Raw genomic sequence first — 27,897 nt, 5'->3', positions numbered from 1 at the left:
AAAAAATATACCAGTTTCAGTATTTTAAATAAAGTACTTATTAAAAATCTAGCTTACACTTCACTTAAAATTAATATTCATTAATGGTAGTTTCTTTTATTTTCAAGTAGATTCATCTTTATTATTGAAATTGGTGAACCAAAGTTTTTTTTTCTTCAAAATTTAACCTTTAAATAAGATTTAACTTTATATTTACTAGGTATGTTTTATTGCAGCTACAAAAAAAATTAATTTATTTGAAATGAATTTTTTAAATTGCCTTTAAAAATGTTGTCACAGTCAACATCCTCATCTGCTGCTCAATATGTTGGGCCCTATAGACTTGAAAAAACACTTGGAAAAGGTCAAACTGGTTAGTTCATTTGTTTTTCATTTTTAGAGAAAAAAATAATAATTTGTATATGAGATCTTATTTAGTGTGTAACAATTTATACAATATGTATTACATATGTTCAATAATTAAAAAAAAATACTTGACAATTATCAGTTTTAAATAGTGATCTACCATATCAGGCTTTTTTTGTTGGAATCTAGATTAGACATGATCTTGATTTGAAAAAAAGTTATTTGGTAAAATCTAATAAAATGTCAATAATTAAAAATGTAATGATACTAAATTTGTAATAAAAGCTCCCAATGTAACAGAAACTCTATAAAACAACAAAGAGCAAAAAATCTTAGTAGTCAATACTTTTACAATTTTTTGACCTATGTTGTAAGGATTTAAAAAAAAATTTTTAAACCCTTACTTGTTACTTTAAAAAATTAAAAGGATTTTAATTAAAAATTTAAAGGTAATTTGAACTTTATTTGCATATGTTTTCTTAATTAGATTGATAAAAACATGTTAATCGATCCATAATAATTGTTATCATTTTTTATGTTTTGACATTTTTCTTTTATTTTGCTTTAAAATCTATGGTTTTGTTAAGCCTAAATATAAATTTTTGTATTTTTAGGTATTTAAGATTAATTGAAAAAAAAAAAATTGTTAAAATTATAATTTTCAGGTTTTGGGTACATACAGGGTAATTTTTTGTCTCTCAGGCTGGCTTTTTTGCCTTTACATTATAAAACACAACTAATTGTATATTATTTTAATGGTTTAATATATATTGTTTTTTGTTTATTTATTTGAAATCTTATTATAAAATATTGGTCATTAGTGCTTGACAAAAAATAGGAAGTTAAATATTTATTTAGTTGTATAACAAAATATAGTTTTTTACATATGCTTCACATATTCTGTTGCATATGATCCTCAGAAAAACATTTGTTCATCAGGAACTTTTATAGAATTTTACAGCTTATTAAATGTGAAAGATATTATGGGGTTTAATGTTACAAAGTTTTAGTACAGAAGCTTAGATTCATTATACACTGTATTCAACTGTATGTTGTTATTAAAAAATTATGCATTTTGAAGAAAAAGTTTTATTAATTGCATAAGAAAAATAATAGTTAAAAGATGTTTTTAACTGTTCGTGTAGGCGACCTTATTTTGCTTCAAGCTAATTTAGTTGGGTTTAGTTTTCTTAATTTGTAATAAATTTAAACAGATCAAAATATATCATAAACAAGAAAAGCAAAAGTAAAACTATATATATGTACATAATTACACAAATTTTTAAGACATGAATCATTTAAAAACATTTTTAATCAAACAAATAAAACAAGTAAAATCAATTTTGGCTAACTCTTATCAACTACTTATGTTAGCAACTAATTTTAAGATTAAATTTTGAGAAATAAATAGTTAGGGGTTTCATCAGAAAAAACAATCAATTAACACTAATTAGCATAATCGAGAAAAATTAATTAGACGTTCACAATTCATAGCTACATATTTATAAATAATTTATCAGTAATTTAACTAACAAAACAAACAATAAAATAAGCAACAAAATCAAAATAAAATAAAATTCATAACAACTTATAAAGATTAGAATTATAAACGTATTTTTGCTTGCACAAATTAGGTTTCAATGTTTTTATAAATAAAGATTCTAAAACACTTAGATGATAATCATTACGAGCTTTACTTATAATTGAAAAATTACTATCACTATAATTCTTTGCACACTCAGAATTGTTTAATAAGTGTTTGGCAATCGCCAATGATCTGTTAGATGGTTTTTTCAAACCTGTGTCCATCTAACTTCTAAGGGATTTCGAAACATGTCTCTTCTAATATGGAATCTCTGGGATGTTCTGCCAATGTACACACTGTCACATTGGTGATTGCCCGACACTTATTAAACAATTATAATCTGCGCCTCCCAAAAGGAACCTATTGTTGCCTTTGACTACTTTGAAATGCTATATCAAAAAAAATATTTTGAACTTATATATTGAATCTGTAAAAAGCATCTTGTAGTTTATTTAAAACTCTATAAAAAAGATCAGATTGTGAAAAAAGTGATTTACCTCCTATGCCCTTAAAGCATTTTTCTAGTATCATTTTTTAGAACAAAACTTTTATTTAAATAAAACATTATTGTAAGTTAATTGTTTTCGATCACTTGTCTTTTAAATTTTATAACAAGCTGATTTAAATATAAAAACTATTAAATAAATATAATAATTGTTCTAGGTTTAGTAAAAATGGGAGTGCACTGCAGAAGTGGAAAAAAAGTTGCCATTAAGATGGTTAACAGAGAAAAACTGAGTCAAAATATCCTAAACAAAGTTAGTTTGATTGTGTTATATAAAGTTATAAGCATAATTGTATAGCTTTTATTGTAAATATCTTTGAGAAAATAAAAGTTCAAAATTGTAATACTAATGAATTTTATTTTTATTTTTTTGATAAAGTAATAAATTATATATATTATATTAGTTTAGATTAATAATTATAGAACCAGTTACAAGTATTAAGTGAGTAAGTATGTTTTATTTGTAACTAAGTAGTTTTTATTTTTTCAAAATGTTCTGTATAAATAAAAGTATCTTATGTTTCAGTATGTAAAAACATTCTACATTATTAATTTAAAAATATGTTAATTAAAAAAAAAGTAAGAGTATAAGGGTACTATTAACTTAGGGTAATGTTGTGATTTAATTTGTATTTTACTAGTACTCTGCTCTAAATAGATATATCTTTCTTGGTTGAGTTTATTCACAAACTAATTACAAGAATGATAAAGTCTGTAACACAAAACATAACTAAAACTAGGTAAATACTTCTACGTCTCCCCCCAGATTTTATCTACAAGGAGATAAAACAGAAAATTTACCTAGCAAAACAATTTTTTTTTTTTTTTAAACAGTTTGTTACAACTTAAACGCATTTTTCAGGTCTAAAATTCAACGAAATTAAACTTAAAAAGACAAAAACATTTCAAAAATTACGATTAACTTAGTTCACTGATAAATGATTTGTTAACAAACTACAACTAAAACAAACAAACTGTAACAAAAAAAATTGAGACTTAATCTTTACTTTTCTTCACTAAATTGCTGAATACAAGCATTTAAAAACTTAATTGCTTCACCGGTTCGAACTTTTCAGCTTTGAAGAACGAAACCACACGTCATTCATCTAACCATCTTGAAACTTCAAATATATTGAATAAGACTTTATAATAAATAAATATATCTTTCTTGGTTGAGTCTATTCACAAACTAATTACAAGAATGATAAAGTCTGTAACACAAAACATAACTAAAACTAGGTAAATACTTCTACATGCTCCATAGTTGCCATAATTTAGAGTTTTTTGTGAACTAGCATGTAAACTACATAAGCGCAAACTTAAAAGGTCTAAAAAATGGCTACTGTGCTCTGCTACTAGATCCACTTGAAAATATGTTTGTAAGTGATTCTATTAATTATTTATTGCTTAGATAATTAAAAGTTGAATACTATACAAAGTGTTTGCAAGTTAAAGTTTAACTTCAAGCTTATAAAGAGCTTAGAGGGGTGCAACGGTTTTTTTTTACAAAATTTAACAACGTCTTTTAAATTGAATCTTAAAAAGCTTGGAAAAAAAAAACAGGTATTTTTTAAGATATAGATATTTTTGTTATAGTTTCCAATACAAACCTATACAGCTAATGATTTTTCACACCAATTTCTTAGAAACTTTAAAGTTACCTAAAATTTATATTTCTGTTATTTTTTGTGCTTAAGACCTCGTATTTTTAGAAAGTGCAACTTGCTATATTTAGAAAAATCTATAATACAGGGTTGCCACATGGTCAGGAAATCAGGAAAAGTCGGGAGAAATTTTTAAAAATGACAAAAGTCAGGAAAAAATGGGAGGTTTTAAAAAAAGTCAGGAAATTTGGTAAAATTTAAGAAAAAAGTTAGATTTTTTCAGTTTAAATTTACAAAATTCCTTATTTTCCAAAGCCTTAAAAGGTAAAAATTAGTTAAAAATCCTTTAAAGTCTGAAAAAAATTACAAAGTTTTCCTAGAAATTTACAAAATGATTTAATTTCCAATGCCTTTATCTGGTATAAATTAGTAAAATATCCTTTATAAAACTGCAAAATTTTTCTATTAAAATATTTAACAAGTAACCCTACTTGAACAAGCAGATTTTGTAAGCTTTTTAGTATTGATGATCTGTAGCAAGGACACTTCTATAGTGAAACTGTGATATATACACAAAAGTTTATCTAGCATAATTTTAGAATCAAAATGTTTTTTGTTTAAGTAAATAATTGAGTTCTTTCTAATTAAGCAGTTAGTTAGTATTTTATGTAACAAACTGATGATTGATAACAAATATTTTATAAATATACATAAAATAAACATTCATAAAATAAAATTTTGATAACCAAAAAAAAAAAGTTGTTTTTTTAATGAGCAATAAAAAAAGCATTTTTTTGTTTAATTCTGAAAAAAAGGTCAATTTTAAAAATTTTATTTGTTATATTTGTTAAATATTAGACTGATAAAGTTATAAACTATTGCTCAAAAATTGTAGAATATATTTAGTTACTTAGTCCTATCTTACCTTTTTGGTTTGCTTCTTACATGAGGAATCTATTAATTTTTCTAACTTAAGTTGCTAATGTTTTATAAGTTACTTTAATAATTAAAAATTTTGGGTTCGTGCGCATCAAGCTAAATCAGTTTTTTTGAAAAAAATTGCAAAGTACCAGTTTTTTTCAGTTTTTTCGCTTAGTAGTTTTAGAATTTAGTTTATGTACTTCAAATGCTTAAAAACTTCTGAATTGAGAATAATTTTTTTTTAAATATTATTAAGGTGTGAATTTATTTCTAAATAAAAATTTAGTTATTAAAGGCAATATCAGTCAGTATTTGTAAAAACAAATGCTTAAGACCTTTTGTTGAATCTCTAAAAGAATTTAAGAATCTTCTTTATTTTGTTATGAGTAAGCGTGAAAAGCCTAGCGTAAATTCGTAAGTTTAGGTAAAAAATTTGAGTTGCTCACAAAAATGAAAAAAATGACAAAATAATCAGAACTTTTTTTAAACAAGCCAATGTCTATCTAAAAATGTTTGTTTTAAGTTTAATTTTGGTTTATAGACATTTAAGATAAGAGTTAGAGTTTAAATTATGTGTAATATAATTTTTTTTTAAATACATTCGTTTATAAAGCTTTTTTTTGAATAGTTTATGTAGTATCATAATAAGCTTAAACTGTTTTTTAGTTCAAGTAGTTATTTTTTAAATTGTGATTTTAATGATATGATAGTTTTTAGAGTTAAGATTATATGTTTAATAATTTAATTTTATTTATTCGTTTAAAAGGCTTTTTTGAAATAATTTATGTAATATCATGATAAGCTTAAACTGTTTTTTAGTTTGAGTAGTTGTTTTAAAAATAATGATGTTTTAACAATAAGATAAAGTTTTTAGAGATGTATTTAATTAGATTTTGTTTTTCATTTACAGACTTATTCAGATATCTGTTTTAATAAAAACTTCTTGACCAGTAATGTAACTTATACTTGACGAATTCAAGGATTATTTGACACGAATCCTGTATATGTGTGATGTGTAGTAGATGCAACCAAGCCCCAAAATTTGATAAAGATAACAATTCATTAAAGCAGAAATTACAATGAACAGTTTAAAATATTCAAGTTGCTGGGTAAGCGATTGATGGTATACTGACAATTCCCACCCAATTTTTTTTTAGTTTTCTTCTTTTATTCCTTTATTTTTTAATATTTTTGTTTTGTTTTTATTTTATTTTTCTTTGCTACTACTGTTAACCCTTATACCCTTCATGGGTAAGCGATTCTCGGATTTGATCGGGTGGGATTTGATTGCGGGTTGGAAATTAGCGGTTCCTGCGATTGATAGATGTTTAAAACTAACTTTTTTAACTTTTTAACATCTTTAAAAGTATTGTATATTTGTATTTTTTAAGTTTACTAATTAATATTACCTGATACCCAAAATGACTTCTAAAGGGGATTTCCTTACTTTGAAAAAATATCAGGCTAATTAAGAAAAAATTGCGCAGGAGCCCTGAAAAACGTTTAAAAGCATGACTATTATTATAAAATTATGACTGAAAAGAAAGTATTTTACCACCTTACTATACCTTTGCAATACAACTATAAAAATATAATTTAAAAATTTACATAAAACAATAGTTCAATAACTACATTACAAGTAAAATAAACATATAAACAAATAAAGCATATAACTGCATTTATAATAACTGTGAGCCTTAGGTATAAACTAGCTTTAAATAGGATAAATTGTCTTTTTTTTTGCAGATTTTGCATAGAAATAAAGCTAATTAGTTTTGTTCTGTTTCAGTAAATTTGAACTATCCCATTGTCTTTTATAGTTCTAATATTTTCACACAATTAAAATATGAAAAAAAAACTTAAAAAAACTGAAGTTTAAAAAGATAAGTTATTTTTATAATATGTTAGTTTTTAAAATAATTTGTTAGTCTCTAGAAGTTTTTTTAATTTAGATGTTATTTTAGGTGGAAAGAGAAATAGCAATTATGAAGCTTATCGATCACCCTCATATATTGGGTCTATATGATGTATATGAAAACAAAAAGTACCTGTTAGTTTATATATGTATGTAGTTCTATTTGAGGGTTAGTTGCACTATAACTCTTGAAAAATTTTGTTATAATAAATTTAAAGTTTGACTCAATTTTTTAGTTTGATTTATAGATTTACTTGCAGATATCTTATTTTGGAGTTGATTTCTGGTGGAGAATTGTTTGATTATCTTGTTAGAAAGGGCAGACTTACATCAAGGGAAGCAAGACAGTTTTTTAAACAAATAGTATCTGCTGTTCATTTTTGTCATCACCACAATGTCTGGTAAGATTTTTTTACTCTACAATGTAAACTAAGTTTTGTAAATTAAAGTTTTATTTGTATTGGTTTTTTAATTGTTGATGTAATTAAGTTTTAACATGATTCGGTTTTTGAAGAAATTAATGCTTTTTAGCTTTTATTTGTAAACTAATTAACTTTTTTTTTAATGAATTAATATTTACTAATAGATGGTAACCTTAAGAAGGTACTACCCGCTAAATTAGATAATACACTTGATAAATATAATTCTGCGTAGTGACATGTTATTTTATTGTTATTTTTTAAGAAGTTTAACTTTTTTTATTTAAATAAATTTTAGGTAAGGTCTATGTAAATAGAAACAAAATGTGGTTTGCTAGCAAAATCTTAAAATGCATAACTAGTACTTTAAAGAAATATTTCAATATCATACTTGACTTAATAGATGAACTGAGTTTTTTTTAAACTATATATGTATACATTATACTTTGTATACACAATATAAATTATGTTTTAATTATTGTTTTACAGGGTTGCCACTCGGTCAGGAAATCAGGAAAAGTCAGGAAAAATTTAAAAAAATTACAAAAGTCAGGAAAAGTCAGGAAAAAATAGGGGGTTTTGAAAAAAAGTCAGGATAAGTCAGAAAATTTGATTAAATTTAAAAAAAAGTCAGATTTTGTCAGTTTAAATTTACAAAATTCCTTGTTTTCCAAAGCCTTTAAATGGTGAAAATTAATTAAAAATCTATTAAAGTCAGAAAAAAATTCCAAAATTTTTCTAGAAATTTACAAAAATATTTAATTTTATTTCCAATGCCTTCTTCATCTGGTATAAATTAGTAAAATATCCTTTATAAAACTGCAAAAATTTTCCATTAACATATTGAACAAGTACCCTACTTGAACAAGCAGATTATACATAATCTTAATCATACACAGATGGTTTAAGTGATGTACTGGAAGTTTGATGATAGAATTCAGCAAAAAACTGTTGTTTTTAACCTGTATTAAAATTAGATTGAAAGCTTTATATAGTTTCAAGTGTTAGATTATGTATTTTAGAATAAGTTTAATTTAAGAGTTTGAAATAGAAAAGTCAGGAAAATTTTGGTAAAAAGTCAGGAAAAGTCAGGAAATTTTTCTCAGCTTGATGAGTGGCAACCATGGTTTTAAGAGTTTTATTATTTTTAAGATATTAGTTTTAATTAACTTATTGAAAAAATCTGTTTATCAGTTTGTAAACTAGGTTGCCATTATAAAATAGGTTAAGTCATGCCAATATATTTATTGACTAATGACATAAAATGTCAAATTATCTTGCAGTGTTTAAAGGCATAGGGGCTCCACCTTGATTTTTACAAGTTGATCTTATTTTGTAGAGTTTTATCGGAACTATCAGAAATTCTTAACCGCTTAAAAAATTTAAGTAATTTCTTACATATAAGTGATCAAAGTCGGTGACCTCAATAGGTTACTAATGGAAGGCGCAAACCAAAGACGCGAAACAAGACTATTTCATTAAAAATCTATATCTCCTTCACTTTTTAACCATTTTTCTTCAAATTTTCACAGAAAGTCCATTATTAAATTTGAAAAAGATTGAGTGTAGGATTTTTTTTAATTAAAAAAAAAGTAAAAAAACGACCTATTTTTGTTTATTTTTTATATCTAAAATTTTTATTTTTCAATATCGCATCATTCAAAGTTTGAGGTCTCTAGCTCAAAAAATGTAGGTGTAGATAGATTTTTAGTGTTTTTTTTTCAATTTCCGAGAAAATTGATTCCAAAAAATTTGCAGTCCATACGTTTGTATCAGAAACTTTTTACAAAAATTACAATATCTTAAAAATTAAATGAGATTTTTAATTCTATAAAAACGTGCTTGTAGTTTGTACTTAAAGCTTTCATATTTATATGCATTTAAAGCCAATATTATTTTCAGTAATTAAAAAAAAAATTTGGACATCCCTATGCCCTTAAATCACTTTGTGAGTTAGAAAAATCAATGTTTTGTTTTTCATTTTATCTATTTTTAAAAGTACCTTAATTTTATAAGTTGATATTTATTAGCTCGTCCAGTTAGTTGCAATCAGAGTATATTATGGGACAGTCATACAATTTTTCAATTTGTTTTTATAGACTGCAACTATTGTAGTTTTATTCATTTTGTGCAATTTTCTAGAAAACTTTATAAAGCCGTTTTTTTAAAGTTTTTAGAAACAGTATCGGGCTAACCTTTAATTTATTTCATAAAACTACATGAGAAAAGGTAACAGCAGAAGTTAACCCAAATTTAGGGAAACCTTGATGTTTAAAGAAAATTTTATGTTTTTGTTAACATAAAAAGCAGTTAATTTGACGCAAATCTTCTTATTGAAATTCTAAAATTGTTGATTTGTTGCTTTAAATTTATGCGCATATCATAAAACGTAAAGTCAGCGGTTTGAAATGAGTACTTGTACAAAAATTACTTCGTTTAGTAATTAAGTTTATTAATAAACTTTTAAGAGTTGTTAGCTAAGTTTAGTATTATTTTTATTGCATTTTACTTCAATTAAAATTTTATTTTTTTAATATATAAACTGGTGTTAATTTTTTTCTGATACTCTCTGATACCTTTGGATTCTACAATCAAATTCAACGTTAGTCATCGAGATTTAAAGCCTGAAAACTTATTGCTTGACGAAAAAAACAACATAAAAGTGGCCGATTTCGGTATGGCCTCACTGCAGCCATGTGGAAATTTGCTTGAGACTTCTTGTGGCTCGCCTCACTACGCTTGTCCTGAAGTTATTAGGGTAATTACAATGCACTTAACGTTTATGTTGCTCGATACATGTGGGTCTTTATTGTTTGTAATAAAACATTTAACATTTCTAATATTACTGTTTCCTTAGTCAACTGTGAGTTACAATGTTTTGTGCATGTTGTATGAATTTTTATCAAGAACCACATGCTAGTCAATTAACAAAATTAAGTTAATACACTAAAGTAATTTTTTTTTACAGTACTTCATTATTTTTAGTAAAGTGTTTTCATTGTTTTTAAATTTTACAGTTGTTTTATTTTAGAGTCTTTGCAATATCTAAAAATATGTTGTTATTTTCAGGTACATATTTTTTTAAACTAAAACCATGTTTTTGTGAAATAACTGTTTCATATGAAACGTTATTTTATTTTTTAAACATACATTCTTACCTACAATTTCTTATTGAGAGCCTCTCTATATAAATAATAACATAATAACGATGTATATATTTTTTGTTTTACTGATATAAGTCTTAAAGAAAAAAGTTTACATTTTCTTTTGACTTAAATATAATTTGGTTAAAAAATATTGAATAATATACAAAATGTAAAAGTATATTGTCAAAGAATGTCATAAGTAACTAATGTAATACCAAAAAAATATTTTTGAAGTTTTAAACTTAGTATTTAAACTGAAAACTAATATTAAACCAATTTAAAGAACATTTAACTAATTCATTTCAAATCTGTAGTTATATAGTTTTGTACAATTTATTTTTAAATTGAATTTTAAACTTCATTTAGAATTAGACTTTTTGTTAGTCTGGTTTTTCATTACAAGTTTAGGTATTTAGTCATAATATACGTATAGTCCTATAGCTAAAAATAATGAAAAATTCTTATATTATTTCATTGTTGATGACATACTTGTTTTAGTATTTTTGTTCAAATATGCTCAATTTTTCATAACAATGTTATTATTGCCATATCATAGTATAAATACAATTAAATTCCAGTTGTTTAGATACTAGGTCTTAGAAATACACCTTAAGTTATAAACTACAATTCTGAAAATTCAATTAAACTGGCCAACAAAGTTGTGTAGTAAAGATTATTTAGATTTTATTACTATATTTCCGACCAAAATATCGTTAGACTTCCTAATATTATATCATACCTGCGACAATTTTTACTTTTTTGATAAATAAAATTTTTATTCAGAGTATAGATGTGATTTCAACCAAGTTAGTATTTTGTGCTAAGTATTAGTCAGGTTTTAAGGGTTACATGACAGTTTAAATTACGACCACTTAAATTCCGACGATTCAAGTTCTTATAAACATTTTTACGGAATTAAATATAAAGATGACTTATAATTTAGAATAAAAATGGTTATTCTCTAAGGGTTAACCAACGTAGTTATAGGGTTAATAGAAATATAAAAATATATATCATTAAAGAAAAATTCATAATTACTAGAAATAGACTTGTATTAATGTATTTATAATTTTTTAAATCATATCTCGAAAAATAATTTCAATTAAAAAAATTTAAAAATTTTACTAAAAATATAGTTATTATTATGATAGCAAAAAAATATTAACTAATTTTACCAGATTCAAAGAAAAAAAAGTTTGGAATTATGCAAGGTTTGAATAAGGTTTTAATGCAAACGTATGGAGGGCATTTTTTACAACATAAATTTTCTTAAAGAAGAACATATCAATAAAAATATAACTTCTTTAAAAATTTTATCTCAAATTTTTAAAGTTTTATCTTCAATACATCTAATAAAGTTTTAGTGAAAAAATTACAAAACAGTTATAATTTCAGGACTAAAATTTTCAAAAAACGGCAACTTAATTGAAAAATAAATATCATTTAAAACTATGTTTTATAGTTTTACTTAAGTACTTTTATTTTACATAATAGGCTTTCAAAACCTGTTAAACTCTTCAACTTAAGACCCTTACAAAAACTATTTTAACTAACTTCGTTGAGCTATTAAGCTGGTAGCTTATATTATTACGACGATTTAAATTGAATTTGTAAAAAATAAGCTACAAAAAATATTGTAAAAGATACAGTAATTGCTGTAGATAAAACTTTGGAGAATAAATGTACGTTATCTATTAATTTTGTTATGACTATTCATTGATAATAATAAAAAGTATAAATTAAATTTTTTTAATCTTTCGTTTTGATCCCAATATAATATTAATCGTTTAGTTAAGGGGCGGGCAACAAGTTTAGTCGGCGGGCTAGATGTGGAAATAAGCAGTTTAATTTAGTTCACGGAAATTACTCAATTATTAAATTCATTTCGACATAACAATAATTCTATATGACGTTTTTTTTTCAAATTTTATGTATATTTTAACTAAAACTTTGTTTTTATTCTCTTCATTTTAAATCCCAGAATATGTAGTTTAATTCTCAAATTTTAGTTTAGCGGACCAGATTTACATAATCACCAGTCGGTCATTTTCACTCCGTGAACCGGATAAGGCCCATGGGTCGTACGTTGCCAATCCCCATTAGTAGCTTGATGTAATTCATCATTGATTAAATAATGAAATGAGCTTAAAAATAATAATTATAAATTAAATTATAAACTGAAAGAGATTACAAGCAAAATTAAGTATATTTTTCTCAGTTCTTATGTTGGTAAAATGTTTTTATAGCCTATTTATTTGAATGTATAAAAGTCTATATTTTATGCATTGTACTACTTTTATAAAGTTTATTTAGTAATAAGCATGTTATAAAGTTGTTTTTTTTTCAGTTGTATATTTACCTATTTTTATTTAACTAAAATACATTTATTGGTTGTTTGAGATGTTAGTCAAACACTAGTTGTTTTACACCTCATAAAGTTTTAAAGTTTGTGTATATCTTTTTTTAAGTAGTATCAATCTCTAAATAAAGTATATGTTTATTCTAAATTTTGAAATTTTTATTAATTTTGTTGAAATTATTCAAAACACCTATTAGAGATACCATTTTAAGTTTATGGTTGAATAAAAACGCATAAAACTTTTTCTCAGCTACTTATTTGCGTAAAGAAGCAACAAAAATTTTAGTAATTCTATAAAATGATTTTTTTAGTTGAAGCTATATGTAGTTAATTTTTTTAGGTCTGCCTTTTCTATTTAGGTGCAGGTATATAAGACCTACATTTAAAGATAATTATTTGTTCAATATGTAAAATCAACTTTCAATACTGAGAGATTTATTATATAACCTGGAGATTGCAATATTGTTTATTGAAAACGATAAAGAAACAAACATTAAAAATTTTGGTCAAAGGACCTGGTGTTTATAAAGACCTTTTGATTATCGAGTTACACACCAGTTGTATAATTAAGGGCATATGGGGGTAAGGCACTCTTTTACATGTTGATCTTATTTTAAAGAACGTTAACTTGGCTAAAAGTCGCTTTTTGCCGTTTCTTATACTGTAAATTAGTTTTTGAGGTGTGAGGGGACAAAATTAAAGAGTTCAATAGGATCCTTTTGGAAGGGCGAAGTTAAGACAGAAAAATATATTTCATTAAAAATATAACTTCTACAGTTTTTAAGTAAACTTTCTCTCGTTTAATTTAACTTAATAATGAAGAATCCTGTTGTAAGACTTAAAAAAGTTTTGAGTAACGTTTTTTTCTTATTAAATAGATATTGATTTTTTTCTTCTTTTGGTCATTTTTTTTTTGTTATAATAGATTTTTTTTGTAATTCAAGGAACATTTCCTGAATATTTGAGGTCAAAAGCTTAAAAAATAAAAGAGAAGCTAGATTTTATTGAATTTTTAAGTTTCCGATTAAATTTACATTTAAAAAGTTGTGGTCTATACATTTGTATCTGAAAATTTTTACGAAAATGGCTATATCTCAATTTTTTTTGTTTTTTTTTCTCTAAAAACTGACTTATAGTTTATAATTTAGCTTTAATATAAATAAACCAATGTTACTTTTAGTTAAAAAATTCCTTAACTCCCTTATGTCCTAAATGTTTTCAAAAGTTTATATATTTTAAACAATAAAGTTTGTTTACATTCAATTTAAGAACAAAATAGTTATACTATGCTTTTTAGTAGAATTACTTTTATAAAACCTTATAGTTCTGAATTTTTCCAATTAAGTTCTAATTAGAAAAACAATTTTATACTTTTGTTTATTATTATATTTTGTCCAGCCTTATTATAATCTAAGATTTTTTCGAATTTTGCAATTGATGGTCATTATTTTTTTAATTAGAAGAATTTTTAAAAACTTTTGTTAAAGATTTTTATTCTCTAGCTTTTATAATTTAAATTTTACTGTAAAAAAATATTTTTTAAGGTACTTGTTACATTTTATTTTAATTTAGTTAAAGTTTTAAATCTATTCAGTAAAATTTGGTCTTTTTTTCGAAGTTAACGAGTTTAAAAGATTTATTAACATAATTTTGAATAGTTTTAAATTCAAAGTTAAGATTCCAACTACTTATATTGTATAGAACCATATTAAATTTTACATGACTTGGAAATAAGTAGAGAGTTTAAAAAGTTTCCAATCTTTTCATTAAACCATGAAAAGAGTATTTTACTTTTGATAAAAGCTTTGTCTTTATTCATTTATTTATTTACTTTTAAACATACGAGGATATAAAGTTTAGACAATTTTTTTTTACTATATTAACTTTATGTCGTATTGCTGATAACGTATACTTTTTTCTACTTTTTTTATGTCTAAAAAGCTGTGTTTCAGCGAAACGACGTTACGTAAATAAGGTTACAAAATAACTGTGTAAACTGTTATTTTTATTATCAATGAAAACTAATGTTTATTATTCTAATGTTTTGCAACAGGGAGAAAAGTATGATGGGCGGAGGGCCGATGTGTGGAGTTGCGGAGTTATTTTGTTCGCACTTCTTGTAGTCAGTTTATACTTATTTTTATAATAAAACTAGTGTTGTAAAAGTTTTAATACAAATTGTTTGCTTTATTTAAAAACTTTTTAATAAAAGGGAGCTTTGCCTTTTGACGATGACAATTTGAGAAATTTGCTTGAAAAAGTAAAGCGAGGAAATTTCACTATTCCCCATTTTGTACCTCCAGATGCACAGAACTTGCTCAGAGGCATGATAGAAGTTAATCCCGAACGAAGGCTTACAGTTAGTTTTTTGTAAAAGTTACTTATAATTGCTTGTTTCGAATTTTTTAGTCTGAGTGCCAACAAAAAGAATAAAGTTATATAAAATTTCTTATTTGTTCTAAGCTATATCTACAAATCTTATTATTTTTTCAAGTTTATTGTCCATATGATGGACCTAGACATCAAAACCCAGGCCACTTAAACAGAAAGACACATAACGAAATAAATCAAAAATAAAAAATAACACAAAAAGTTCATTGTTTAAAACAAAAATGAAAACATATTTCAATATAGTATATACATAAATTTATATACTAACATAAAAAGCAAATTTTTTAACCACAAACTTATACTTATTAACGCTTTGATGTAAAACGATCAATCATGAAAAGTCTAGATGCATTGACTAACAAAAAATAAAAAACTACAGCCTCAATCACATTAAAATAGACTGGCCAGATAAATAATCATTTAACATATTAAAAAAAGACTCATCATTAATGATTAATAGAGGAAAGGCGCTGCTTTAAAAATAGAGCTATGGATTAAGTTAAATCTCAAAATTAAATCAACAGTTGATAAAAAAATTAATTGTTAATTTTAGTAACAAACATTTTATTTAAATCAAACTTTTTTAACTTTGATCGAAATTCTTTAACTTTTTTTCAAGAAATTAAATCATTTGTAAGTTTATTCCATATTTACACTGACCGATAAAAAAATAATTTTTCCAAACCTCATTATTAAAATTATCTCTACATGTAAATTTTTTGGTATTTCCTCTCAGTAAGTAATTAGTTCTATAATAGTTGGTGCTGGCGGGCCAAATTTCAAGTTTTCAAAATCTTCGCGGGCCACAGTTTTAGTTTTAGTGATATTTGAATAATCTTTTGGCTTTAGTTTTGGTCACACCAGAGATAGTTTTACTTTAATCACTTTATTACTTTAAATGACTTTTAGCTACACATAGAATGCCTATTTAATATATAAATATCTATTTGAGTAGAATTTACATTGTTTAATATACTTAAGTTGTAATAAAATATGTACTTTCTTAAACAAATAATAAGTTAAACTTGATAAAATATTTTTATTTTTTACTTACAACCTAACTCTCTATAAAAACTAAGCTTGAAAAACATTTATGGGTCACTTTTGTACATTTTTTATATATGAACCACTTTTTCATATCAAAAAAAAAGTTAACTTTTGAAAATAGTTTTTACGTCTTAAATAGTTTGCATTCTTTATAAAATTCAGTAATTAGTTAATAAAATAAAATTAATACCTATTCGTACTCTAGATAAACTAAATCAAATTTTTTAACATATTTAATGTTAGAATACTTTAATAAAATACCTTATAAGTAATTAATAAGTCTTTTACACGGTTGCCACTTTAAAAGCAAACATGTCTGAATTATATCAAAAGTTTACTAAAAGATAAAATAGCTAAAAACTTTCTGTTAATCAAGCTTAGATACATAACTAATATATCATTTTATAAAAAAGCACAATATGTAAATAGACAAAAAATTACAATTAGTTAACTACACTACAGTCATAAAAACTATTCTGAGAAATGGAAGATTTATTCAAAGTGTTTGAAATAAAAGTTTCAGATACCCCTAAGTTTTATAAAAAAATGTTAAACAGCTTTAACCTAGTCTGAATTTTAATTTTTTTTAAACTAGCCTTTTTGTTTGGCAACCCTGTTTAAGGTCAAGTTCACAAAATAAAGAAAATTTTTAATTCAGCTTCAATGGTTAATTAAGTTTTTAAACATTTTTAACAAATGTATAAACAATTATTAACCTATTTTTTATTGAGCATTATAGCAATTCTTTATCTGCACTAAAATTTTGTATTTAAAAAGAGCAAATGTAAGTTATAAGACGAGCTACAAGAACAATAATACGTTAGTTTCGAGTTATTGCGAGATACGAAAAAAAAATCGCTTATGTCAGTTTCAACAATTCACATGATTATTTTCGGTAACTACAGACTGATCAGAAAAAACTATTAAGGCAAGTTATAATGTAGCAAAATTAGTTACTAAAAAAAGATACCGTTTAGAGTTGAAAACTTGTTAAAATAGTTTGTGTGGGGTTAGTAAAATATTTTTGTTTATTTCTTCAATATCAACAAGAAGTCGTGTTTAGGAAATGTCTGAAGATTATAAAGCCGCATAAACCAAATAAGGACTTAAATCAATCTGTTAAGATGTTAGAACTGATACAACAAATATTGTTCGTTTTAGAATTTTTATTACAAGTGTTTTACTAATTTTGACATTTTAGAAGAGTTTTTAGGTTTAGTTCCAATACAAAGCACAACAATAAGTAAAGACATTTTAAAAGCAAAAGTGCAATGCACCAATATAAAGTTTTTAAAAGTACAACATTTTGCTTCTATTTTTAGTATATAATTAAGTCAAAGTTTAAAACAACGTCTTAAATAATATAGAAAATTTTAAAAAATACTGTTACGCTACTTTAAATGTGTTTTTGAATAAAAAAATTTATATGGTACATTTTTGTGTCAAATCGAAATTTCATTACTTAGAATGTGAAAATTGTTTAAAATTCAAGGTTTTTTTTCGATAGTTCTCAAATTCAAGGCCTCTACAGATTATTTTGAGTATAAATTGTCAAATTCCAAGCTTTTCTGGGATTTTTGGCAACGGTAATTGTTCAGACTTATATGTATACAATTAATATAAAAAATAATTCAAATTATATCAGCTGCAAAACTTAAAATTTAAAATATATTTTAATTTAAACCAACACTGTGCATTGAACATAACATACATCATGAATTTAATTTACCAATCTTTAAAGCAAAAAAAAGCTAGTTCGAGTGACCAAAACTAGCTTGATATTTTAGCATACAAAAAGCAATTCAAGCAAAAAACTGAAAAATGACTAAACTCGCCTGAGATTTGAAGTCTTCAAATAGTCATAGTCTGAGTGTGTGACAATTTTCATTTATTTATTTGATCGAATTTGAACTATTTTGATTAAAAATGTACAAACTTAATAAATTACCATTTCTCAATCTAGTTTGTATTAAATAGGTAGTTACGAAAAACAGCAACTTTTTATATTAGTATACAACGCATAAAAATTAACTTATTTTGTCAAAAAACATTGTTTAAAAACTCAAAAAGTATACCTAACAAAAATTTTTTAATTTATGTCATATATATTGTTTTAAATGTGTCTGTACACACTTAGATATTACATATAGAAACAATAATGTCAGAAAATTATGCTTAAACTAAATTTTATCTCGTTATGTATTAAGTAAAAAGTGGTTTGTAATATAAGCATCTTTGTTCATTGGTGTGCATAGGAATTAATTTAAAATGCAACGAAATCTTCTAAAAAATCAAAGGTGTCAAAACCCAAATAAAATTAACCTTATTTCTTGTTAATGTTATTATGTTATTTTTAATGTTTTTTTGCACACTAGTATATAACATTTAGTAACAAAACATCTGTAATAGAAAATTAGGTACAAAAAACGTGTTAAAAAACTAAACTGTAAAGAAATAACATTTTAGTTAATTACTGTGCTTACTTTTGTACAAAACGGAAAACACTTGCATTTAGTTTTTACAAATAGATATTATATAACTATCTTACTAATTCAACGCAATTTTTACACTCTTTTTTTTAGAAAATAATTTGCTGTTGTAAGAAGAAATTTATTATAAAATTGAGAAAAAAACTTGGTGCTATGCTAACCTGTCTTTGTCACATTTTAAGCTAACTCAGTAAAGTTTTTTAATTGTTTTAAAGTATTATACAGAAACTAAAACAATCAAACAAATTTAACTTAAAATATATTTTTGCTCAGCGGGCCACATTTACGTGGTCGCGGGCCGCAAAATTTTCTTTCGCGGGCCGCATTCCATTCAAAAAAATAACGTGCTCGCGGGCCGCAGATTTATCTTTTGCGGGCCGTATTTGGCCCGCGGGCCGCAGTTTGCCGACCCCTGTTCTATAAGGTCAAAAATTGATTGTATATTAATTGTGGTTTCACCGTTAACTAGTTTAAAAACAGTATGAGGTCAAATTCAAGTCGCCCATATTCTAAATATTTAATTTTAAGTTTTGTTAATCTATCAAGGTAAGACGTATAAAAGATATTGCAGCGGTTGACGATTAATCTGGTATATTTTCTTTGAACAGATTCTATATGATTAATATATTTTTTAAGTATGGAGACCAGATTGGTGTGTTATATTCCAATTTAGGACGAATGTATGTGAGAGACAATTTTTTAAGGATGTTTATATCCGTAGATTTAATGCTCTTTAAAACTTAAAAAGGTGTAGTCAACAAGATGCAGTTCGGTAAAGATGATTGATATGGTGGTTCCATTTTAGATTTTCAGCAACAAAAATTTCGAGATCTTTAAACACTTTAGTTGTAGATAAATTTGTATGGTTTATTTTAAAGTAAAAAGTAGAGATAGTAGTGTTTTTTTTTTGCATATTTAGAACTTGAAATTTACTAGGGTTTAAGTTTAATTTTCTTTCCTTTAGCCAATTGTAAATTTTATCTAAGGAATTCTGTAAAGTTGTGTTTGATTGGCTAATTTTTTTTTGTGTCATCTGCGAAGAGGTTAATGTTGCTGCTAACATCAACTTCTGAACCTATATCATTTATGTGAATAATAAATAGTAGTGAGCCAATAACCCCATCTCGAGGGACTCCACTAAAAATAGGTAAAAATTCTGAAAATGTGTTGATAATTACTACTTTTTGAGTTCTATCATTTAGAAACTCTTTGAACCAACTTACTAGACTGCTATAAATTTTGTATTGCGATAATGCTTTAATTAATTTAACATTGGAGACAGAATCAAAAGCTTTTTTGATATCTGTATAGATTACTTTAGTAGATTTACTGCTTAAAAAAGACACCAACCAAGAGTGTAAGCAATCTAATAATTGAAAACAGTATGTTCGGTTAGGGAGAAAACCAAATTGTTTTGGTGAAGTAAGGTTATTTAAAAAAAAGATGATCAAGTATTTTTATAGAAATAATATGTTCAAATATTTTGCAAAAGCTACTTGTCAAAAAAATTGGTCTGCAATTTAAATGGTTAAACTTGCTTCTCTTCTTGTGTATAGGTATTACATATGAAATTTTCCATTGTTTTGGTACAGAAGATGTAACCAAGGAACAATTTACGATTAGTGATATTGGAAAAATTATAGAAAAATAGTACGTTTAATAAAAAACGAAGGAATATTATTTGGTGTTCTTATTGTTTTATCTGTTAAATGGTTGATAGAATTAACTATTTCATCATTGCTTATAAAAAAATACTCCATTTCTAGGCATCCTTTAACAATAAGGTTAAAATTTTTTTTGTTTAAAAATAAGTTAAAATAAGGTTTTGTTTACATCATCCTTAACAACTACCTTTTGAAAGGCTCTATTAAAAAAAGAGGCTTTATCAAAATCTGATAGTATTGGTAAATTGTTTTCGTCTTGCAAAACAGAAAAAGCAGGTGCTATCTTTAGCTTAGAGTTTACATAGCAGTAAATTTTTTTTGCATTACTGTTCTGGAGAAAACTTTTTTCATGTTCCATTACAAAACTTTTAACTGCTTTTTGATATTGATTTGAAGCTTTTTTGTATTTCTGTATCATCTGCTTGTCTGATTTATATTGTTTATAGAGTTTCAGTTTTTCTCTCAACAGTTTTTTTTATACCAAAAGGATATGTTTTTGATTTTCTGTGATGTTTAGTTAAAGACTCAAATTGTTTGATTGAAAAGTTTATTGTCTTTATGAATTCATCATAAAATTCTTGTAAGTATTTTGAATTGTTATATTTAACTTTCCAATTTATTTTCGACAAAAATTTATTGATATCATCAAAGTTTGCTCTGTAAAAATCTGGGTAGAGTGACCGAGAAGTTTGCTTTGTACCCCTATTAACACTAATGCCAAACGAAATAACGCTGTGGTCATTAGCATCGGTCAAAGGAGAATGAACCGAATGAAACTTAACTATAACCAAACCAGTACAATTACAAAGCAGTGAATAAAGAATGTTACCGTCTTTAGGTGTTGGAGAATCAATAAGTTGTGTAAAAAGATCATCTGAACAAAATTTAATAAAGTTTATGTGACAGTCATTGTATGCTGTGCTGGTTTATTAACTTAAGTAAACACATGCATTTTAAGATATGGGGTTTGTACTAATTTGTCAAACTTAATAAAAATAATAGTAAATCAAACAGTTACAACAAGTGCTGAGTCACCGGTGGATGATGGCCCTGACATCTAGCAACAACCTGGCGTCACCAAACAAGGGCTCGTTGCTAGGTGAGCAAACTCGTGTCAGCACAATGGCGATGTCGGTGTGTGACAAGCTGACTGGCGAGGAAGACGCTGACCCTGACGTCATCGCGTCCATGGTGTCTCTCGGGTGCTTCCGCGACAAAACCAAGCTGCTCAACAATCTTTTGTCCAAAGAGTGGGTTTTAAGTTTTTATTGAGAGTAAAATGAAATACAAGTATTTTTGTAATTAATGTTCTAAACTGTTTTATTACTAATTATTTTGTGTAAAATTTATCATGGAGTATTTAAATCTAAAAAATGTCAAATACTTTAGATTTTAGCTTGTAAATTCACCAAGAACTCGTATATTTTAATGGTCTACTACAGTAGGATGTTTACGATCAGTCTTTATTTTTTAAATAAAATTAAACTGCTACATAGTTCCTTATCTATTAAAAAAATCTTAGTTTACTAATATATATTTTTTTACGATTTTAGATAATTATTTAATTTTTTTCAAGACAAAATACTGAGAAGGTTGTGTATTACATGTTACTTAAGCGGAAGAAAAGATGTCCAAGTTTTGACGATGATGCTGATAGCTTACCTTGCAAACATCCCGGTTATTACTTTATATTATGTTAAATTTGATACAAAAATTACTTTGCTTAGTTTTAATCTAAAATGTAAATTTATGTTCTAGTATGTGTTCTATTTATATTTCTAAAACCAATTTGTAGTCACTTTAGGTTTTTTTTGTAAATTTAAATTAGTTTTACCTTGAATATATTCTTGTCCTTATATTTTATATTATAACCTCATATAAAAGTATTTAATTTAGTATAATTGAAATTTCACATAACTTTTATATTTTTATAGTTATGATATGCTTAAAATAATATTTACATAGTACTTCATATTTGATTAAGTTATTTTATTTTGTAATCCTTAAAAGGTTAGTATAAATTATGATATAATTTTTTTATATTTTGTTAGTACAACAATAAATGTACATTTAAACATATTACTTAAACAAGTTATTAATAATGTAAGTATTAAAAACTTATAGTAATATTAGACAAGTTTAAGTTTGATGCCTTTAATTTCAGTTACGTTAGAAACTTTACATCAGAATGTTTAGCATTGTACTTTAAACGAATGACAATCTACAGATGCACCGCGAAAGCGAGTCGACTCAACTTCCTCAAGATCTTCTCTATCCAGCAGCAGTGGCGACCTCGTTACCGTGACAACCTCATCTATGTTCCAGCCGGATGATTCATCTTCTTGCGCCCCATACAATTCACACCAGGGTAAATGTCAAAAAGGGAAACAACACACGACAAGCGCTAGCACTAGCGAGTTACAGGGAAATTCATCAAGTGGAAGAAAGAGTCGTCAGGGTGCTTCTTCGGTTGAAATGCTCCACAACGCATCTTCCACTAATTCAGTTACGAACTCGTATTCAATGATAAGAGGCAACAAGCAATCTCATAGGTTCGTTTTAACAATAAAAGTAAGAAACTAGGCTAAATAAATGTTCCTGTAAACACATAGCTAACAGTATTTAACTGAATTACTGTACGATCTATTTTTGTTTGCATTTATTCAGTAAACGACGCAAATGGTTATAGTATGTTTACAAATGCTTATAAAATTTTAGCAGATTAAACTTTTTTAAACGTTTATTAGTCAGTCGTGTCACTACTTATTTACTCTATAATAGGGGTCAGCAAACTGCGACCCACAAAGCAAAACTTGCGGCGTGTGATGTACTTTACAAATAAATTTGATAAATAATAACATACTTTTCAAAAAAATATTAGTAGTAATTAGGCTTTTAGCTAGCGAATTAGTAATTACTAATGCTTTTTACTTTTTAATTTTTCACATTTATGGTTTAAAATAGTAATTTTTAAATGATTATTACAATTTTTCAAACAATTTTGGTCCTCGGCGAAGTTTTTGCTATATAGTGCGGCCCGCGAGCATTTTTTCTACGAAAATTCATAATCTTACTTATACAACACAGTCGACCACTTTACTATAAGGTGAAAAGAAAACTGAGTAATGTTAGAGCTATAACTTTAGTTTTAGTTGAAATAGATATACTTAAACAAATGTTATTTTTTGGTTTTTTTTCAGGACAAGAAGTTTATCTTCAGAACACGATAATAGAATTATCTCAAGTTCTAGTAACCATGAAAAGCGGGTAAGCTCAAACACCAGATTTTAACATTTTTTATTTAAGATTTTATAAAACACAATGTTTGTAGGGTCATCATGTTATTTCCCCTTCCAAAAGAAACACTTCCTCTTGCGCTACGAATGATAAAAAAGTCACCCCATTGAGTGTGACGTCACAAACCAGTTGTGGCAACAACATATCGTCATCAACAAGCTCTTCACCTTGGCGAAATCGACTGAATATTATCAAAAACAGCTTTTTCGGATCACCTCGTTTCCACAGAAGAAAAGTACAAGGTTTTTATGGTTTTCAGCAACTAACGAAATAAATTTTGTTTTTTTTGAATTAATTAAATATTTAATGTTTTATTATTTTCTGAGTGTAAAATTTTGTCTGATTAAAAAAAATTGAAACAGTTCCTGCCAGTGATTCGTCGTCAAACCAGTCTTTGGGAGAGTAAGTTGATTTATTATACATTAAGCTATTCAAGCTGCCTACTGATTTTCAAAACTTGTAATCAACTCTGTTATAATTAAAACTTTAATCGATTAAGAAAACTTTAAAATTCATTAAAAATACAAATTTTTTTAAACTTAAGTTATATTCTCTCTTTTTATTGTTGTTTTGAAATTTTTAAAAACTGACTATTCAAGACCACCTGACCACTCTTGGTTTGGAAAGTTCACGTCTCGATCTTCTTCCACATCTTCGTCCGGCTCTTCTTCTTCCTCATCTTTCTTCTCCCGAGCTTCAAAGCAAGATGACGTCATACCTCTGACCCTCGTCATGAACAAACGAACTTTGAACAACGTCAAAGCTGATCTCATACACGCCTTTTTAACAGTAAGTACACTTATGTATTAAATAGCTGAAAGTTTTAACTGTGGTAGTATGTACATTAAAAGAGATAATCTATGTGAACTTTTGTTAACAGATAGCCAATTTGACGCATGAACTGGTCACTCCAACCAGCTTTAGATGTGAATACAAAGTGCAAGGAACTCAGCATGGAATGATTTTCACTGGAAAAGTTGTAAAGTTCCGTGCTGACATTATACAGGTAAAGTATATTAAATTTAGCTACTCATAGTCAAGTTATTTGAAAATAAAACAGTTGAAATAAAAGCTTAAAAGTAACATTAATGATTTTTTTTCTACTGCTCTTCATTGTTACTATCTGTGGAATATTAATTTTCAACTTAAAAAAGGTTAAAACGAAGCAAAATTTCTATATAAATTTTTTAACTAACAGAAATAGTGTAATTTAGAAACTTGAGCTGATTAGTTCTAGCTAGATTGAGTTAATTACATTTCTGTATGATTGAAACAATAAATCATCACAAATTTTAAGATTAAAATAAAATGGTTATGTAAATAGGCTTTTCTGCTTACATAAATCAGATTTGAGGCTAAAAATGTAAACTACTTCCCAAATTTTGAAATAATAGTTTTTTTTATCATTTGATAATATTGAAAACTTATCGGAATATAATTCTTGTGCCATTTATGAGTTTCAATTAAATTTTCACGTCTCGATCGACGTCTTTATCTTTCTTCTTAAATGTTGTACTTCTCAGGCCGGAATCTTGTATTATTTTCTGGTTTCATGTACTCAAATTATTTAGTTTTACTAAATTCTTTAAAATATGGAATATTTTCAATTCAATTTTTTAAGTAAACATTTACTATAGTTGAGTTTTGTTTTATCATTCACATAAATTATTTTTGTAAGTAATATGTATATTTAAGTTTTTCATTTTTAGGTCTCTTCTGGGAGCAAAACAAATTTAATAAATGATTCCTCATCCACAAGGAGATCCTCTTTTGGTAATTATCATGTGGCATTTCAAATACTATCAGGTTAGCTTTTACTTAAAAACTAATTATTTACAAGATAAAGTGTATGATTGTAATGTCAAGTTTTAAGGTCCCTTCTATGTAAACATAATAGAAATTTATAAAATCTGTTATCTTTAAGAATTTTTATGAAGTATAGTAGTATTAATAATATATATATATATATGTATTTATAATATAACATTAATATTAAGAAAAAAGTATTAATAAAATTTGATAAAAAATAAATTTTATGTAAACAAAAATGTAATAATTATTATTAAAGTTTCAAAAATCACTTTTATCATAATGGTCATACAATAACTTTTTTAGCCTGTCTTTATTTTAATTATTTAAATATTTTTAAATAATTCTTTAGCCGTTATTAATCAAAAAGTTTTTATTTTGCATCTAAAAACACAACATTAAAAAAAAGAATGCTTTGATAAAAGTTATGATGTAGAGTTTTATCGACTTTTACTTTATGATAGTTATATAGTTTAGAACTTTTTTATATTTAAAAATCCAAAAGAACAATTTTAAAGCAATGTCATACAAAGTTTTACTTGTTTTACAAAACAGTAAGACAAATGATTAAACTTTTTAAAATAATCGAACTCTGCTTTAGACATGCAGTTTTATTTTATTCTAATATAAATTCAAAATGACAGGAAACAATAGAAGGTTTAGACGTGTGTTAGAACTGATACAAATAAAATTGACAGCTCAACCATACATACCTGTCAACAAACCTGCTGGTATGTTGCTTTGTTGTGAACTTTACTTGTGTTTATGGGTAAAATCTAAACAATTAAAAACTCTTAGTCGTTTAAACATCTAGACATCGTCTGACAGTGTTTTAGCCAAGTGTTAATCTTAAAAACAAACTATTTAATTACGTGGTAATGTTTTGATTTTTACCCACAGTACATTAATATTAAGTTAGTGTCATTTTTTTATTCTCATTCTAATGACATTATAGAGCTACTTTTAGTCGAAGTAATAAAATAGTTTAATTTTATTTTAGACAGTAAGTATTCTTAAATTTAAATGACAAGAATTGTTTTAAAAAATATTTAAACTGCAGTCTAAAGTTTTTTTGACCTTGATCACAAAAAAAAACAACATTTCTATCAGCATTAGTGGTAGAGTTATATTGCTGTTCAAGTATAAATATAACTCCTTAATTTATCGTTTCTTTTATTTATAAATAATGAAGTATCTTTAAATGTAATAATAGATGAATGTTTACCATAAATAAGCTGCATAACTTTGCGAAGGGAAATGAGTAGATTTATCAAGAATAGCTAGTAGTTTGAAATCTGTTGGCATTTTTTTTTATTTATCATATGTGAATTAATTTCTAATTATAAGAGAAATTTAAGAAGATAATTGTATGATTACAAATTATAATTAAAATATTGTAGACCAAAATTAGTTTTGTAAGCCTTTTAATGCAGCTTTCCATGGTAAGAACTAAAGTTTGCTCAGTTTTTTTTTATAGATAATATAAAGTTTAAAATTTACTTAGTTGATTAAAGCTAAAGATTTATCTGTAGTCCGTACTGCGGAGTTGTTCTGAAGATGAAACTAGCTGAACAATTAAAAATAATATAGTGTTATTTTATTTATTCATAATAACATTTTTATACTAGGTATTTCATTTTAAAGTCACTAAAAACTAAAACTAGTTTAAATTATTCATAAAAGTCTAAACAATTTATTTAAATCACCCTTTAGTCTTAAAGCAACTAAAATAAATAAAAAATACAGGAGAAATATCGCAGTTCACAAGAGAAATGGAGCAACTTTACAAGAAAACAACATCTTCAGTTACAACGAACAGCAAGGAAACAAGTAGCAAAACAAACAAGCGTTCATCGCAACGAGGATCCCAAAATCGTAGCAAACACCGCCATCATGCAATCAGTAACAACAACTAATCAAAATGATTTAAAATGAAAATGATAGTTGAAAATCATAAATATTTAACCTTTTAATATTTTTTCTTTTATAATATTAATTTATTGCAATTAGTATAAAAAAAATATTTATTTGTAGTTATTAGCAGCATAGCAATGGTATCGAAGTTTATATAAACGATAAAGCATGAGTTATTTATAATATATTTGTTTATTATCTATTGAGTTTTTATTAAAATTAATTTGTATTGTAGTTAAAGAAAGCTTGGTGGACTAGAAAAATTTGGTGTTTTTAAAGCATGGTGACAGTAGTGTATATTTTTGTTGATCGTAATTATTGCAATATTATTGTTTTTTTTTTGCTTGTTTACTTTTAATAAAATATAGATTTCGTGGTCTTCTATAAAATCTGATTAAATAAAAGACTCTTTGTTTTTAAATCAATATATTTATTAGAATTATAAAGTTGTAAATTATTAAAATGCGAAAATTTTTGGTAATGGGCA

The 27,897-nt window shown here is 25.5% G+C and overlaps 1 protein-coding gene across 1 annotated transcript; it reads left to right on the top strand.

Annotated features, from left to right (window-relative positions):
* Nucleotides 1-220: 220 nt before the first annotated feature.
* LOC145834761 (serine/threonine-protein kinase BRSK2-like) lies at nucleotides 221-27,746 on the top strand. The gene is made up of 18 exons (XM_082942271.1): nucleotides 221-352; nucleotides 2,594-2,688; nucleotides 6,925-7,010; nucleotides 7,136-7,276; nucleotides 9,902-10,052; nucleotides 14,853-14,921; nucleotides 15,012-15,158; nucleotides 21,405-21,640; nucleotides 21,967-22,067; nucleotides 22,618-22,942; nucleotides 23,591-23,657; nucleotides 23,722-23,929; nucleotides 24,050-24,089; nucleotides 24,287-24,476; nucleotides 24,568-24,693; nucleotides 25,397-25,493; nucleotides 26,141-26,227; nucleotides 27,243-27,746. Exons 1-18 carry the CDS (start codon nucleotides 268-270, stop codon nucleotides 27,410-27,412), a joined length of 2,421 nt encoding a protein of 806 aa, XP_082798397.1. The 5' UTR covers nucleotides 221-267; the 3' UTR covers nucleotides 27,413-27,746.
* The last annotated feature ends 151 nt before the right edge of the window (nucleotides 27,747-27,897 follow it).

This window comes from Thalia democratica, chromosome 4 (assembly GCF_965202585.1).
Source record: "Thalia democratica chromosome 4, ktThaDemo2.hap1.1, whole genome shotgun sequence".
In the NCBI taxonomy this organism is placed as follows: Eukaryota; Metazoa; Chordata; class Thaliacea; order Salpida; family Salpidae; genus Thalia; species Thalia democratica.
Note: the sequence above shows the minus strand (reverse complement) of the source record. Positions and strands in the feature narration are given on the sequence as shown.